Source organism: Danio aesculapii, chromosome 8, assembly GCF_903798145.1.
Source record: "Danio aesculapii chromosome 8, fDanAes4.1, whole genome shotgun sequence".
In the NCBI taxonomy this organism is placed as follows: Eukaryota; Metazoa; Chordata; class Actinopteri; order Cypriniformes; family Danionidae; genus Danio; species Danio aesculapii.
The window spans coordinates 22951018-22966179 of NC_079442.1; the positions used below are offsets into that span (position 1 = coordinate 22951018).

Sequence of the window (15162 nt, forward strand, 5' to 3'; positions counted from 1 at the left end):
ACTTTCGTCCAGTCTGGTGTTCATACATGACGTCTTCTGTTTGGTAGTTGGTTGGCATCCCACAATGCTTCACCTTGAAGATGTAAGCTAGACTACAGCCAAAATTAATTAATTTACCAAGTAATGGACAAACGCATCATATTGTAATGGTAACGGAGTTAATATATTTAAAAATTTACAGTATTAGTTACTGTCAAAATTAATGTCGTTACAGTAACGCATTACTAGTAATGCGTTATTGCCCAACACTGATTATGATAAGGCTGTATATTTACATGTAAATCATGACTGTAAAAATAAATGCTACCAAAACACATTAAATAAAAAACACTTTCCAGTTTTTATGTATTTATTTTGTCCACGTGTGTTTAGGTTGGAAATTACTTGCGTATGTCAGAGGGGTCTTTATATAAGCGCTAAACCCATCACTATCGAGACGACTAGCCACAGTTGAGGAGAGAAAGAAGATAGTAGCTTCATCTCACGGGTAAGTGTTGAATTAGTTTGAAACATGTGAGGGTTAAAGTAAGCTTTCTATCTTACGTATAAGCAATGTTTTGTGGGTTAGATCACGTTACACCACTTAGCCACCAGGTGTGACGCTGCTGAAGGCCTCAGAAGTCGAGGAGATCTTTGACGGACATGATGAGAAGTACAGGCCGTGGTCAATCATTACTGAACCTCCAGCATATCTCAGGTCAAACCTGCTCACTTTTAATCATTAAAAAGCTTTCACGCTGTCCTCATGATTCTTTACAATACAATTACAACTGTTACAATTGCGCATAATTGATTATTATTAAGCTTTTATTGGAATATTTAGGAATATTCTTTATTTATTCATATTTTTGGAAATCTTATCTTCACTCAAATAAGACATGTTGCTCTTTAGCTTCACTTATTTATAGTGTAAAGTAAATTTTTAGATTATTGTTTAAATGTCAAAAATAGTTTTCAGGTTTTTTTGTCTGAATTATATGTAGGTAGTTTTCTACAATTTATGTATGTATAAAAAAATTACTTTTTTTTTTTACATCCTTCACATTGTTAGCCATTGAACTGTGTTCATATTAATGACTATGACAAGTATTTTAATGAATGTAATCTAACAATGAAGGGTTTGGGGTCGATAGACGATGCCATGGTCCATCATGATGGCTGATAGACTCACGATTCTGAGCCGGCAATGCAATCCTCTTCCCCCTTTGCAGGCAGCAAACGCACTCGCGGAAAATGCACACTTAGGCCCCATATACACTAATATGGTTTTAGTTTTAAAAATGTCATTTTAGAACGAAAACGATCCACGTCCACCTGGCATTTCTCTAGCATTTTTGAAAAGATCTCTCCGTCCACACTAATACCGCTGAAAAACGCCCCCCCAACACACACACACACACACACACACACACACACACCACTCATAAGGATACACACACACACAAATATATACATATAATATATATATTTCAGCTTTTCTGGTATCTACCAAAATGACATGCAGTAACCAAAATAATCTGCTCTTCAGACTCCAGCGTGTCTTCTAAATTCAATACAGGCTCTAATTGTAGATTTTTAACTTAATGAAGCAGCAAAAAATTGTATAATTACAATATGATTTAAAACAGACGTGCTAATAGTAGTCCTGACACTGTAAAAATGGATTAGTTGACTCGCTGTCATGCGTCTGAGCTCCACGTCGGACAGTTTATCAAGGATGTAGCGCTGGATCATGTCTCACTATAGTTGTTATGTGATGTTTAATTAATCTTGTCTCTATCTAACGACTCTACTTCGATTTTGTGACTCTAGCAGGTAACATGTCACAGCATCAGTACACTGCTTCAATCTTTCACTTTCACGCTTGTAACTTAGTCATTTTAGTGAAAACCTCAGATACTGTTGGTTGTGCACCTTTTTTAATACCAACCAAGTCTGTCGACGCCATTATAACGACACAAATCACTCTGCCTATTCATGCCAAAGTTGACAGGTGGTAATTTGTGTGTAACTTGTCTTTATGTATTTATGATTTGGTTATGGGTAAAACAAAGACCATGCGGGTCAGGTAGTTAAAACGGTAGGCTGCAAATAATTAATTTGTTATTTATTCATTAATTATTCTTAAATAATTCACTGCCGCCTACTACAATGTTGTCATCGTCCATCTCGATGTTTTACATTAGACATCGTACGATGCCAAATTGGTTAAAATCGCCCAACCCTAGTTAATGCTACACATTATGTCCAGAAAAGAGTTAAATGCATGACTTTCTTGCATTGTAAAATTACAATCTAAAAACTAAAATAAAGCCTTTTTTCAAAACTGAGGTTAAATTGGCCAAACTATTTTGACTACCCCATTACATTAGTCACTTTACAGTAACCACTATCATAAAAAATACACCTACTTGTAGGTTTAAAATTCAGCATATGAGCATATTATTGTCCAACAATAAATATTTGAGCAAAATCAGTATTTTATTAATAATTATTGTCCTTGTTTTTCTTCACAGGGAGCAGAAAGCCAAGAGAAACAGTCAATGGGTTCCAACTCTCCCCAACAGCTCCCATCACCTGGACGCTGTTCCTTGCTCCACCACCATCAACCGAAACCGAATGGGACGTGACAAGAAAAGGACCTTCCCCCTCTGGTGAGCCTTTAAATATAATAATGTAAAGTTTATGAAAGAGAATCTAAAGCTCACATTATTGAGCTCAGCATCACAAGTGATGGATTCAGATTTAATGTGGCATAATGATATTTTTCAGGGTCTTATAAAATTATTTGAATAAATCTTAAATTGTGTTTACTAAAAAAAATAAAAGAATAGTTTCTATTATAGTTTATTACTTGAACAGATTGAAGCTGTTGTTTCATACTGTAAAATGTTTTTTATATTATTACTAATATTGAATTATGCTAATGTAGTGATACAGTGGTAATTAAAAAGGTAGTGATTAGGTAATAATTTAGTGATGATGTTTAAAAATGTATCCAGAAACAAACGAATTTATGGACAAAGTTTATACAAAATGGCATCCATTTATATTTGTTAAACCAAATGGAGTTTAAAATTCTAATCAAGACATAAATATATATCATAACCATCAATTAAATGATCAGTATATCAACACATTTAAAGGGAGAAAATAGTTTTGTTTAAAATATAAACTAAATGCGTCACTTTTTATTTGAGTGGTTAAAGTTTGGATGTGTGTTCCTCCAGCTTTGATGATCATGACCCCTGCCGTCATCCATGAAAACGCCTCTCAGCAGGAAGTCCTGGTGCCCATTCGGCTGGATATGGAAATCGACGGACAGAAGCTGCGGGACGCTTTTACATGGAACATGAATGGTAGCCTGTCCCAAACTGCATACTTCTAGAACTGCATTCATTGATGTTTTTAGTTTTTTTGAAAGAATTTTATGCCAGAGTTGCACAATATTATGAACTCTCTTTTTTCCCTCACCCAATAGAGAAACTGATGACTCCAGAGATGTTTGCTGAAATCCTGTGTGATGATCTGGACCTAAGCCCGCTGACCTTTGTTCCAGCCATCGCCTCGGCCATCAGACAGCAGATCGAGTCCTATCCCACAGACAGTATCCTGGACGAGCAGATGGACCAGAGAGTCATCATTAAAGTACATTGTTTGATCTCATTACTCGGGTATTTTCACCATCTGGGGTTTTGTATGGATCTAATGTTTGAAAACAAGTTCTTATTTAGTGTTTTTATACATTTCCAAACATGTCCAAATATTATTTAAACAGGACACTCTTTAATTTTCTACCCATTTTTGTGTGGATGTGGCTTTGATATTAAATTTATGATCATGTTTGCAAGATAAACTGACCAAACTTATTATTTTTTTTAGTCTAGCAAAAAAAATCACATTGTGAAAAATAGTAGCCATTGCAAACAACAAACAAATCAAAATAACATTATACACTCCTCTGCCACCTTATTAAGTACGCCTTACTAGTACTGAGTTAGACCCCCTTTTGACTTCAGAATAGCCTTAATCCTTCGTGGCCTAGATTCAACAAGGCACTGGAAATATTCCTCAGAGATTTTGGTCCATATTGACATGATTGCATCACACAGTTGCTGCAAATTTGTCGGCTGCACATCCGTGATGCAAATCTCCCGTTCCACCACATCACAAAGGTGCTCTATTGGATTGAGAGCTGGTGACTGTGGAGACCATTTGAGTACAGTGAACCCATTGTCATTTTCAGGAAACCAGTCTGCGATGACACTGTGGTCATAAAGGGATGGACATGGTCAGCAACAATACTCAGGTAGACTGTGGTGTTAACATGATGCTCAATTGGTACTAATGGGCCCAAAGTGTGCCAAGAAAATATCCCCCACACCATTACATCACCACCACTAGCCTGAAACGTTGATACAAGGCAGGATGGCTTTCATGGTTTTGATGCCAAATTCTGACCCTACCATCCAAATGCCGCTGCAGAAATCAAGACTCATCAGACCAGGCAACGTTTTTTCCAATCTTCTATTATCCAATTTTGGTGACCCTGTTCTTAGCTGAGAGGAGTGGCCCCTGGTGTGGTCTTCTGCTGCTGTAGCCCATCTGCCTCAAGGTTGGACATGTTGTGTGTTCAGAGATGCTCTTCTGCATACCTCAGTTGTCACGAGTGGTTATTTGAGTTACTGTTGACTTCTATCATTTCAAACTAGTCTGGCCATTCTCCTCTGACGTCTGGCATCAACAAGGTATTTGTGCTTACAGAACTGCCTCTCACTGGATATTTTCTCTTTTTCTGACCATTCTCTGTAAACCCTAGAGATGGTTGTGCGTGAAAATCCCAGTAGATCAGCAGTTTCTGAAATACCCTGACCAGCCCATCTGGCACCAACAACCATGCCATGTTTAAAGTCACTTAAATCACCTTTTTTCCTCATTCTGATGCTCAGTTTGAAATGCAGAAGATTGTCTTGACCATGTCAACATGCCTAAATGCACTGAGTTGCTGCCATGTGATTGACTGATTGGAAATTTGTGTTAACGAGCAGTTGGACAGGTGTACCTGATAAAGTTCTGACCTCATAAAGCCACATTACACAAATGTAAGCCTATGAGAACAAATTATAAATACAAATTTTTGACCACTCAAATGTTTTTACTTCAGTTTTTTTTTTGTTTTGTTTTTTTTGGAATACACAGATTTTCGGCCAAAAAATATTGGCCAAAAATAGTATTTTTGTTTTTCATCTGAAAGAGAAAAACGTCTGAGAATATGAGCCGCTCAAACAATGCAGTGACAGGACATTTCTATGTAGTATACTTATTTCTTCTGCTTGCAGTAGCACTACTGTGCTGTCATGGCAACATTGGTCAAACAACAGATCTAAGTGTCAATAACGTATTATTTGCTTGTGTTTTTAAAGCTTTTTAGCTTCTTTTTTAAATCAATATAATTTAGTATATTCACTTACATTTGTCTTACAAAATTACTTTATATTATTTAATAAAATGCGAAACAATAATCAGTGGTAATTATTTATTATCAAAGTGCATTCAGAATTATTGGCCCAGAATTTCATTTTGGTGCAATTATTTTTAACATTTATTAATGACACCTTCTTAATGCCTTTATTTTATTGTGGACTTATTTTACTGAGTATGTAATTGTTGCGATTGTAATAATTAACTTAATTTCTCTAATGTACTGAAGCTGTGTGTTATTACTGTGTTTCGTGGATGTTTAAAATAGTGTTCAAAACAATCCGGCATTTTGACCCATTACACTGTACATTCAAACTGTTTGACTTTAGTTTAGCATGAGTTGTATATTTTTCAGATTACATTAAACTGGTTATGACTGATAATAATAAAGGCTAAGTTCTAATCCAGGCTCAGTTCAGTTCAAGCTAAACCAGAGACCAAGTAATCAGTATAGTTTTGCAGCGCCCTCTGTTGGTGAAAATAATCACTACACGATTGTTCTGCTAACCTACAAGCTGAAGATATTTCCCTGTCTGTAAGGTGCTTTAAATATTGCTGAAAACCCCAGTGGTCACCTGTAACATTGTTTTAAATCTTTGCACTGTACTTCTGCAAACCTCAAACTGTTGTGTGTGCAGTTTAATTATTCAACTCAACTGCACGAAAACATTCATATCCTTGTTTATATCTGTGTAGTTGAACATCCACGTGGGGAACATCTCTCTGGTGGACCAGTTTGAATGGGACATGTCTGAGAAGGAGAACTCGCCAGAGAAGTTTGCCCTGAAGCTGTGCTCTGAGCTGGGTCTGGGAGGAGAGTTCGTCACCACCATCGCATACAGCATACGCGGGCAGCTCAGCTGGCACCAGAGGACCTACGCCTTCAGGTACACACTCACATACTCAAATCACACATGCTGTTTTTGCAAATAGACCCGTTTTACAAGTCCCCTAGAGTTAAACAGTAGCATTTTTTAATCCATTCAGCTAATTTGCATAACTGGATGGAGGACTTTTAGCTTAGCGTAAATCACTGAATCAAATTAGACCATTAGCATCTCACTTTTTTGCTAATATTCCAAGTTGAAGCTTGCCCCCTTTGTTAAACTGCTTTCTAAGACTAACAGAATATAGAAAGTTAATAGTTTTCTAGATCGATATGACTATAAACGATACACTCATTCTGGCATGTATCAAGGAACTTTGCTGCCATACCAAGGCGGCAGCACGCGCAATTTTAATCAGCCCCTAAAATTAGTCCACAGCTAGCTAACTAGGTAGCATAGCTGCATAACAACAGAATAGTCAGGCTTTATGTATTTATATAGAAAAATTCTCTATAAAAGTGACATTTTTTGATTAAGATTCTAAAGGTCCAATCTGATTCAATGATCTATGCTAAGCTAAAAGTGATGCTGCCTAACCCAGAGATTAGCTCAATGGATTGAAAAATGGTAAAACTCAAGGGAGTTGTAAAATGAGTCTATTTCCAGAAACCTTTAAACTACATTTCATCAGAGTCTTGTAGAGCAGCAGTCCTTTTGTGCTGAAAAAGTGAAGTGTTTGTGTTCCTATTGAGTTGCTTCTGATTGCTAAAACACAAAGGAAAGTTCTCGCGTGGCTATAGAGAGTTTGACTTATTGAAGTATTGCTCCATTTGTCTGATAAAGAGCCTGAGGAACGTGGAACTTTTAAAGCAGTCAACTTTCTCCTAGTTGGATGTTATTTCAGACTGTGTCTAATGTCTGGGAAATTGCAAAACTCATTTTAAGGGTCGTGTGTTTTGTTTGGAATGAAGACATGTCTTGTACTGATCTTTTTAATCTACTGAGGAAAGGGTGTTTCATCTTTATGACTCAGTTCATTTAAAAATACTGTCCGCTTCATATATTTGTCTGATATATAGTTGACAAAATTAGACGTTTATTGGCCCTTTGGTGAAATTTAAATTCTTTTTCAAAAATGTCCTTAGTGCTGTTTAACAGAGAGAATTTATTTTTTCTAAACATTTTTTTCCAACAATAGTTTTAACAACTAATTTATATTCATTTCTTTAGTCTTTGCCATGATGACATCATTTCACTAGTTATATTGCAAGATACTAGTATTCAGGTTAAAGTGCAATTCTAAGGCGTAACTATATTAACTAGACAATTTAGGTTAATAAGGGAAGTAATTGGACAGCAGTGGTTTGTTCCGTTGCCAGTTAAGAATAGATATATTTTAAGGGGGCTAATAATTATATTGACTCTAGAAGTTTTACATTAATAAATTTACGATAAACTTTTTAAAACCAAATTTAATATTTATTATTCATAACGTATAAATACAAATAAAAAGAGGAAAAATCAAGAGAAGCAAAACGATTGAGAAATTTTGTAGGTTGTAATTATTTTTTTTTTTTTGCTTGAATTTAATTGTATTATCCTAAAATATTATTTTCATAAATAAATCTGTTTTATAAATCTGCTTTGTTTAAATGCACCAAAATACATAGCCTATATTCTCTGAGAAATAGATACAAATATTCCTTTTCAAATTGGGCTGTACTCAGTTATGCTTGTATAAATATTTTTATATTTCCCATATCCACCAATTTTTAGTTCATTGTTTGACTGATGTCATTTCTTCCTAATTTCAAATAAAATGTTGTCATTTAAAGCATTTCTTTTGTTCTGCATAAAGTAACCCAAAAGCCCATGTTTTCACACATTTAGATTTAGTTTTTGACAATACAATTCCATAGTTTTATCTTCAGTAAAGTAAAGAAATATTGTCATTCTTAAGACAATGCTAAATATGACAATTATAAGGTTAATGTTTTACTTAAACCCATATCTAATAAATCCAGAGGAACTGAGACATTTGAAGTGTTCTCTTGATTTCTTCCATATCTTACTAATGTTTTTATGAATGGATCTCATTTTTTGTCTTCACCATGTTCGCATGACTTCATACGTGCAACAACTCATTCTAGTTATAACTTAATGACACAAAGTAAAAGTGATGTGGACGGACACTTGCTGCTGTGATGGAAGTGGTATCAATCTACAGAAAAAGAATGATTTTAAATACTCTTGTTTTGTCTCTTTTTAGTGAGAATCCTCTGCCCACGGTAGAGATCGCCATCCGAAACACAGGAGATGCAGACCAGTGGTGTCCACTGCTGGAGACACTGACAGACGCCGAGATGGAGAAGAAGATCAGGGACCAGGACAGAAACACAAGGTAAGACTTTAACTAAGACTGTGCACTCCTATTACTTCTGAATGGGTGAATCTAACACCCGGTATGGGGAATACGCTTTCTATATAACAGAACCAACCTTTGAATAGTAAAGTCATCACATCATTGCAGTTGCCACTGGAAACTCTTGTTGCTATAGAAACAGGCAGTGTTCTCAGGTGCAGTTTTCACTTTCAAACACACAGGCTTCGTTACTGTTATGCCTGGTGTCCACTCTGCTCCAGCATTTTAGGCCCGACAACATTAAAGACTTTGATTTAGTTTGGAAACATTAGCGTTTGGTAGATTAATGCAGACTACCATTTTCACTCTCACACTTGATCTCATCACTTCTCCAGTGTGCAGTATGAACACAGCAGCAGTTACACACTACCCTATATAGTCATGCTGTGTCAAAACAATGCCGATCCAACGTTTATGAAACTCGTGCTGTGCCAACTCGGCCTCAGAGATCAGGGAGAGATTTTGATCATTCCAGTCCTTGTATTTAATTTTTATTTTCTCATTTCAGGCGAATGAGGCGACTTGCAAACACAGCCCCAGCATGGTGAATCTCTCTCCCACCACTATTTAAATCAGAAGAAAATCCAAAAGAGCTCTGACTCAGCATTACTGACATGAAGATATAAAGACATTCCATCGGCCAGTCCAGATCAGAGAGATCAGAGTAAACCTAAAGCATCAAAGCCTGCATCCTTCATACCCCTAATCTGTTTGCTTGGAAACAGACAGTCTTGAAACGTTGAGAATATTTTATGGTATCTTTATTTGTCTTGTTTTGTGTTTGTGTATAGATGCCATTTTGTAAACATAATGTGCTTTTAAATAAAATGAAGAAAATAATAACTGTCGTGTTGCTTTTTCTTCCGTAGTTTGCAATACATTTGCACTTTAAATCAGATGGCCACTAAAATCCAACAGGAAACTTTATTAATCGCCCTTTTGTATATGTATTCAAATAAGCATGAGCTTTCTTTAACATACAACGGTTTAAAAAAAAAAAAAGTCAAACTCCTCTTTCAGTTTCACCATACAAAGCCTTTTGTATTTTGTGGCGGTACTGCGCTCACAAAGGCCCAGGCTTGGAAATGCATAGTCTGCAGTTCAATTTGGCATTTCAGATAGTCGGCACATTTGTGAATGTGTTCACCTGTGCCACCGCTCACTGTATTGTGGGAAAAGATGTACGTATTCACAGTATTGTACCCAAGAAAGTATCCTCTAGTGGAGATTACACCCCCTCTAAAATGGTAGATTGTGGTTTGGGAGATTTGAATAGCTTCTCTTTTCAAGTCCATTACTGCCAGCCACCGCTGCTCTGTAAGATTCATTCAACACTTGTTAAAAAACGAGTTCAACAGACGGGCATTGTTTTTTCCGGAACAAAATAACAAAGGAAAAGTTGTTAGTGATGCGCATGGCACTGAATGCTAAATTTGGGTTTTGTGCATTTAATTTGCACAGAAGGCACAAAGGTGGATCAAGTTTCAATCTTTTTCTGGGATCCTTCTGAAAGTGTGACCACTTTCTTCACCTTCAACAACTATTGCATAGTCTGACTTAACACAACTTGAAATGTAGGCTTAAACTTCAAATAAAACAAGCAGGACGTCAAAAGTTCTGAGTGTGAAACCTTCAGTTTTCGTCTCTCTGAAGATCATCCTCATTTTGATCTTCTACACCTTGTCCATTCCAGGACATCCCACTCTGATCTTCTGGAAGAGGAGCGTAATTCGGATCTTCTTGAGGCGGATCAAACAAAAATCGACTGCAAATCATCAAGAAACATGTCTTTAGTTTTTCTCCCTGAAGACTAAACGAATAGTAATAAAATATATTTGATACTTACAAAATTCCAGGAGTGGCAAGAAGCTTTCTGCCTCCTGGCTGGTTTGGAAATACATCCTCCAGGAAGTAGTAGATGTGTCCAACACCAATCCCTAGTTGATTCATTGCATTTTAAAAGATAAGTAAAATCATTTTGATTAGCTAGGGTTTGTTAAGCCGATCAAAGCTAAAAGTGAAGACATTAAAGCAACATTTCACCTAAAAACTAACATTTCTGTCATTATTTAAACAACCTGAGTATCTTTCTTTTGTTGAGCTCAACAAAAAGATATTTTCAAGACTTCCATGGTTTTTTGTTGCTACTGGATGTCAATGGCTGCTTTTTCATTTTTGGACAGACTATGCCTTTAATGCCTCAAGTGAGAAGTGCATCAAATAAATGCTGTTGTTTTGAACTTAATATTCATGAAATAGTCATGAAAAGTTTCTACAAACACGTTAAAGGTGCAATGTGTAAGTTTGACACCCGGTGGTTGAACTAGGTATTGCATTGCTGGATCAAAACACTTACAAGCACAGGTTGCCAGATTGAGGACCAACAGCAGGTTGGTCTGATTTAAATTGTGTTCTAGATAAAAGCAACGGCATGCAATAAAAGGAATATTTCCCATGTTAAAAACCGTTTTTGGCGTAAACAACACCTCGAATTTAGAAACAGCTGAACAACAGAACTGACCATGTTTACCTCAGGTACACCTCACGTGCTTTATTCAATGTTAAATCAGTGTGTGTTTGGATGCCATTTTATGTGACATTTGTTGCCACATTACTGAATGCAGCAGCAGATAGTTTATCTCAGATTTTGAAAATAAATAAACAATTTGAAATTGAACTTTAGAACTGTAACTCAGTGCAAACACACATAAGTGATTCAGCATGTGCATTTAATAATTATGAAGAGGTTTAATATGTATTAATCAGATTCTAAACCTTACCATTTCACGAGTGCATATTCTGTGCTTAAGAATGGCTGTATTTAAATTTCTGTCACATTTCATCTGGTGCAAACAGCCAAATTGCAAATCACTGCAAATCACGTCCCGTAGCGTGTTGTTAGGACACAGGATTACAATGTAACCGGCTCACCTAATGTTTTCATTCGTAATATTTATATTATTTACTAATTAATAACCTCATGTGGAACTCTGAATCTGCATCTCATTTAGGAGTCTGTTACTGTCCACTGGAGGTCGCATTTCGGTCACAGACGCATGCTTTGAGAGTGGTTTTCCAACAAGGCAACCCAGGGTGCTGTAATTTAATTGGCTAAACTGGCATTAAATGGGTTAAAAAAACAAAAACAAAGACAGTGCACGGAAAACACATTTTCAAGGAAAATTTGACTTGAGCATTGTTTGTCAGTTAAACAAGAATGTTCACTTAGCATGTTTCTGAAATATCTGCAAATATATTATGGTATTTGTATGCTTTAGAACAGTCAAAAACTTACATACAGCACCTTTAAGAAGCAAAAACTGGATTAAAATAATAATAATAATCTTTATGTATCTGGGCCCAATTTGGTGTTTGCATGAAATTAAATTGACTAAACATGACAGAAATTTTAATTTACTAAAGAGGTTTATAGATTTATTTCTAAAAAGCATATTAAATGCAGAAAAAATGTCTACTTCATATCACATTATTTTATGTTTTGTCAAAATGTCAGAATTTAGTGTTACAGATATACTCTGGTAAAAAAAACTTTTCTGACCTTAACTTGAAGAATTCATCAATTAAAATCCATCTAGTTCCAAATAAGCAAGATTTATTTGGTACCACCATTTTTCCATAAATGCTTAAAATGTAAATTATGTAAATGTAAACAGTCATTAATTTTGGCTCAGAAAAAAAATACACTGAAAAATAACACATTATAATGTACAACAAAATAAATCAACCTGTATAACACTTTAATTGTTCTGAAGCTTGAAACCTCTTCTCATCTTTGACCCATAAATGACTAATCATATCAAAGGTCAGCTTTTAGCTCGTGAGTGTTTCAGGAGGACAGAGGTAAACGTACCCAGGAGATCAATAACAATAGAGTTGCCCAGAAGCAGAGAGAAGCCCATGAGCACCCAGGGCAGGAATGGAGCCTGGAAGTTGAGCAGGCCGAAGAAGTTCATGCGGACAAACGGGTTCCTTCTGCTCCACACGTAAACCAGCATGATGGTGAACGCCTGGCCCAAGAAGAACAGGTTAGCAAAAAGACCAAAGAGCTGAGGACCACGGAGTTAAAGAAATTAGAAAGATGGAGGAATGGATTAAAATCATCTCACTACAAATTAACAACAGGAAAGAATGAAGTGTTCCGGTAACCCGAATATAATTATAAAAGATTCAGTTTGTTTAGCTAATGCATGATTAGGTAAAGCGATAAAACTTTTATGATTTAATTTCTTCTATTGAACACAAAACAAGATATTTTGAAGAATACTGGGGCGGGGGGGATACAAAAAATACTATAATTATTACTATACTTATAGTAGTGTAATAATATAATAATATATCTTTAAAAAACTTAATTAAAAGACAAGTTTCAAAAGATGACAAAATATTTCTTTTTGGGTGAACTATTTCTTTACCATGAACTAACAATGGCAAAACGCATCTAAAGGACAGTTCATTTTATTTAAATGAAATAATATTTTATTAAAATCAAATGTTGTATTTGTAGATTTTACTTAATAGGCCTGAGCTAACTATAAACAGTTGCCATTAACTAAAATGAACAAAGAATATTATGTACTGTAACAAATATTTTGCTCATTGTTAGTTCATGTTATTTAATGCAGTAATGAATGTGACCTAAATGGACCTTATTGTAAAGTGTTTTCATTTTGAATAAATGGACCGATGCATCTTTATGGAAACTAAATGAGCCACATAAAAAATTTTAAAACACGCTTTAATGATTAGGCATTTTAAAGGTTAATGGTAATTGAATAATCATAAAAGGCTCATAATATTTAGATAAGAATTCATAAGATTATGCACTTAAAAATGGAAATCATGTCACAAAATCCTTATTTGTTAAGCGGAAAATGATGAGGGAAAAGATAGGTATGACAAATTTAAAATTATGACAAAATGATCACAGATAAACATGTTATTTAAGGCCAATTATTGAAATTATGAAAAAACAAACATTTTGAATAGTCTAAAAACGTGGTATTAGGATGAAATTGTAACATCATATAACTATGACAAAACATTACAAAAATTACACGATTTTATTAGTATATAATTTAAAAATGACTCATGTCATTATTTCAGCTTTATCTTGTAATAAGAATTAGTAATTACTTAAAGTTATGAATTAGAAATTAAATTTACAGTGCTACTGTACTGTAGTTCACCCAGAAATGTTATTGTTTATTCAAGATATTTTCATCATATCAATAATACATGAAAATTAAATTATTAATAATAATTAATAAATAACATAATACATTTCTTCATGAATCATTAATAATAGCAGCAATTCAGCATATATGACCTCATGCAGATGCGGAGTTGTTTCTCTTAAAGGGACAGTTCACCCAAAAATGAAAATTACCTCATCATATACTGTCCCTCAAGTTTTTCCAAACGTTTCTGAGTTTTTCTTCAGTTGAACACAAAAGAAGATATTTTGAAAAATGTTAGAAGCCATAACTCTCCCCGTGTTCATGTGGTTTTCCTTCGCGTGCTGTGGTTTCCCCCACAATTTCAAAAACATGTGGTATAGGTGAATTGGGTGGACTCAGTGATGGGTTGCAGCTGGAAGGGCATCCTTTGCGTAAAACATAAGCTGGATAAGTTGGCGGTTCATTTCGCTGTGGCGACCCCAAATTAATAAAGGGACTAAGCTGAAAAGAAAATGAATGAATGAAGCCATAACTACTGACACTCACAGTAGGAAAAAAAAGGTTAAAGGTTTTTAACTTTCTTCAAAATATCTTCTTTTGTGTTCATCAGAAGACAGAAACTTAAACTGTTTTGAACCAAGAGGAAGGACAAGGATGAGTAAATTATGATGTAAAACTTTGTTATTTCATGTTATGTATTCTGAAGGATACAGTCATGAGAACACCGCCAAACAGGAACATGTAAACGAAATCTGCCGTTCGGCCGCGGAAGGAGCCTTCCTCCAGCATCCGGCAGTATCGGTATCTGCTCAGAGTCAAGGACGTGAACTCTAGAGACCCACGGCACAGCTGCACACCACACACACAAAATCCAAGTTATGCAAAAAAAACACTCAGTGAAACTGTCTGACACTTCCTGAACATTTCACACTGACAAACACGATTATGCTGATCAGAAAAGGGATACAGGAAAATCATGTTGAACAAGAAGCTGAAGCCAAGAGGTCCAAAAAACAAGAAGTTGGTGATCAGTCGCCATATCTAGGAAAGAAAAGAGAAGCACATGATTATCAAAACTAAAGGCGTATAAAAGCAGCCATGTGTCAGGGGTGTTTTTGGACTAACCTGGTATTTTTTTAATATCAAGTCAGGGTTAAAATAGAGTTGAAATGGCGTGATGAGCTCCAGTTGCTGTAATATGAAAACACAGTCAAGTTAGTTGAAGAAAGATTGT

General features: G+C 35.5%; 2 protein-coding genes across 2 annotated transcripts in view; one reads left to right on the plus strand and one right to left on the minus strand.

Moving 5' to 3' along the window:
- Nucleotides 1-552: 552 nt before the first annotated feature.
- On the plus strand, nucleotides 553-9573 carry smarcb1a (SWI/SNF related, matrix associated, actin dependent regulator of chromatin, subfamily b, member 1a). Its single transcript, XM_056464321.1, is given in 9 exon segments — nucleotides 553-559; nucleotides 595-697; nucleotides 2517-2654; nucleotides 3231-3246; nucleotides 3248-3359; nucleotides 3482-3648; nucleotides 6178-6368; nucleotides 8578-8709; nucleotides 9239-9573. Coding segments are annotated over 9 exon segments (906 nt in total). The 3' UTR covers nucleotides 9279-9573.
- mmp11a (matrix metallopeptidase 11a) overlaps nucleotides 9474-15162 on the minus strand; it is a 44829-nt gene continuing 39140 nt past the window's right edge. Inside the window, exons 10-15 of the mRNA XM_056464322.1 lie at nucleotides 15054-15119; nucleotides 14896-14969; nucleotides 14640-14733; nucleotides 12602-12797; nucleotides 10577-10667; nucleotides 9474-10495 (exon numbers count right to left, since the gene is read on the minus strand). Of these exons, the coding sequence (XP_056320297.1) occupies nucleotides 10363-10495; nucleotides 10577-10667; nucleotides 12602-12797; nucleotides 14640-14733; nucleotides 14896-14969; nucleotides 15054-15119 (654 nt within the window). The 3' untranslated portion in view covers nucleotides 9474-10362. The remainder of the gene's footprint in view (nucleotides 10496-10576; nucleotides 10668-12601; nucleotides 12798-14639; nucleotides 14734-14895; nucleotides 14970-15053; nucleotides 15120-15162) is intronic.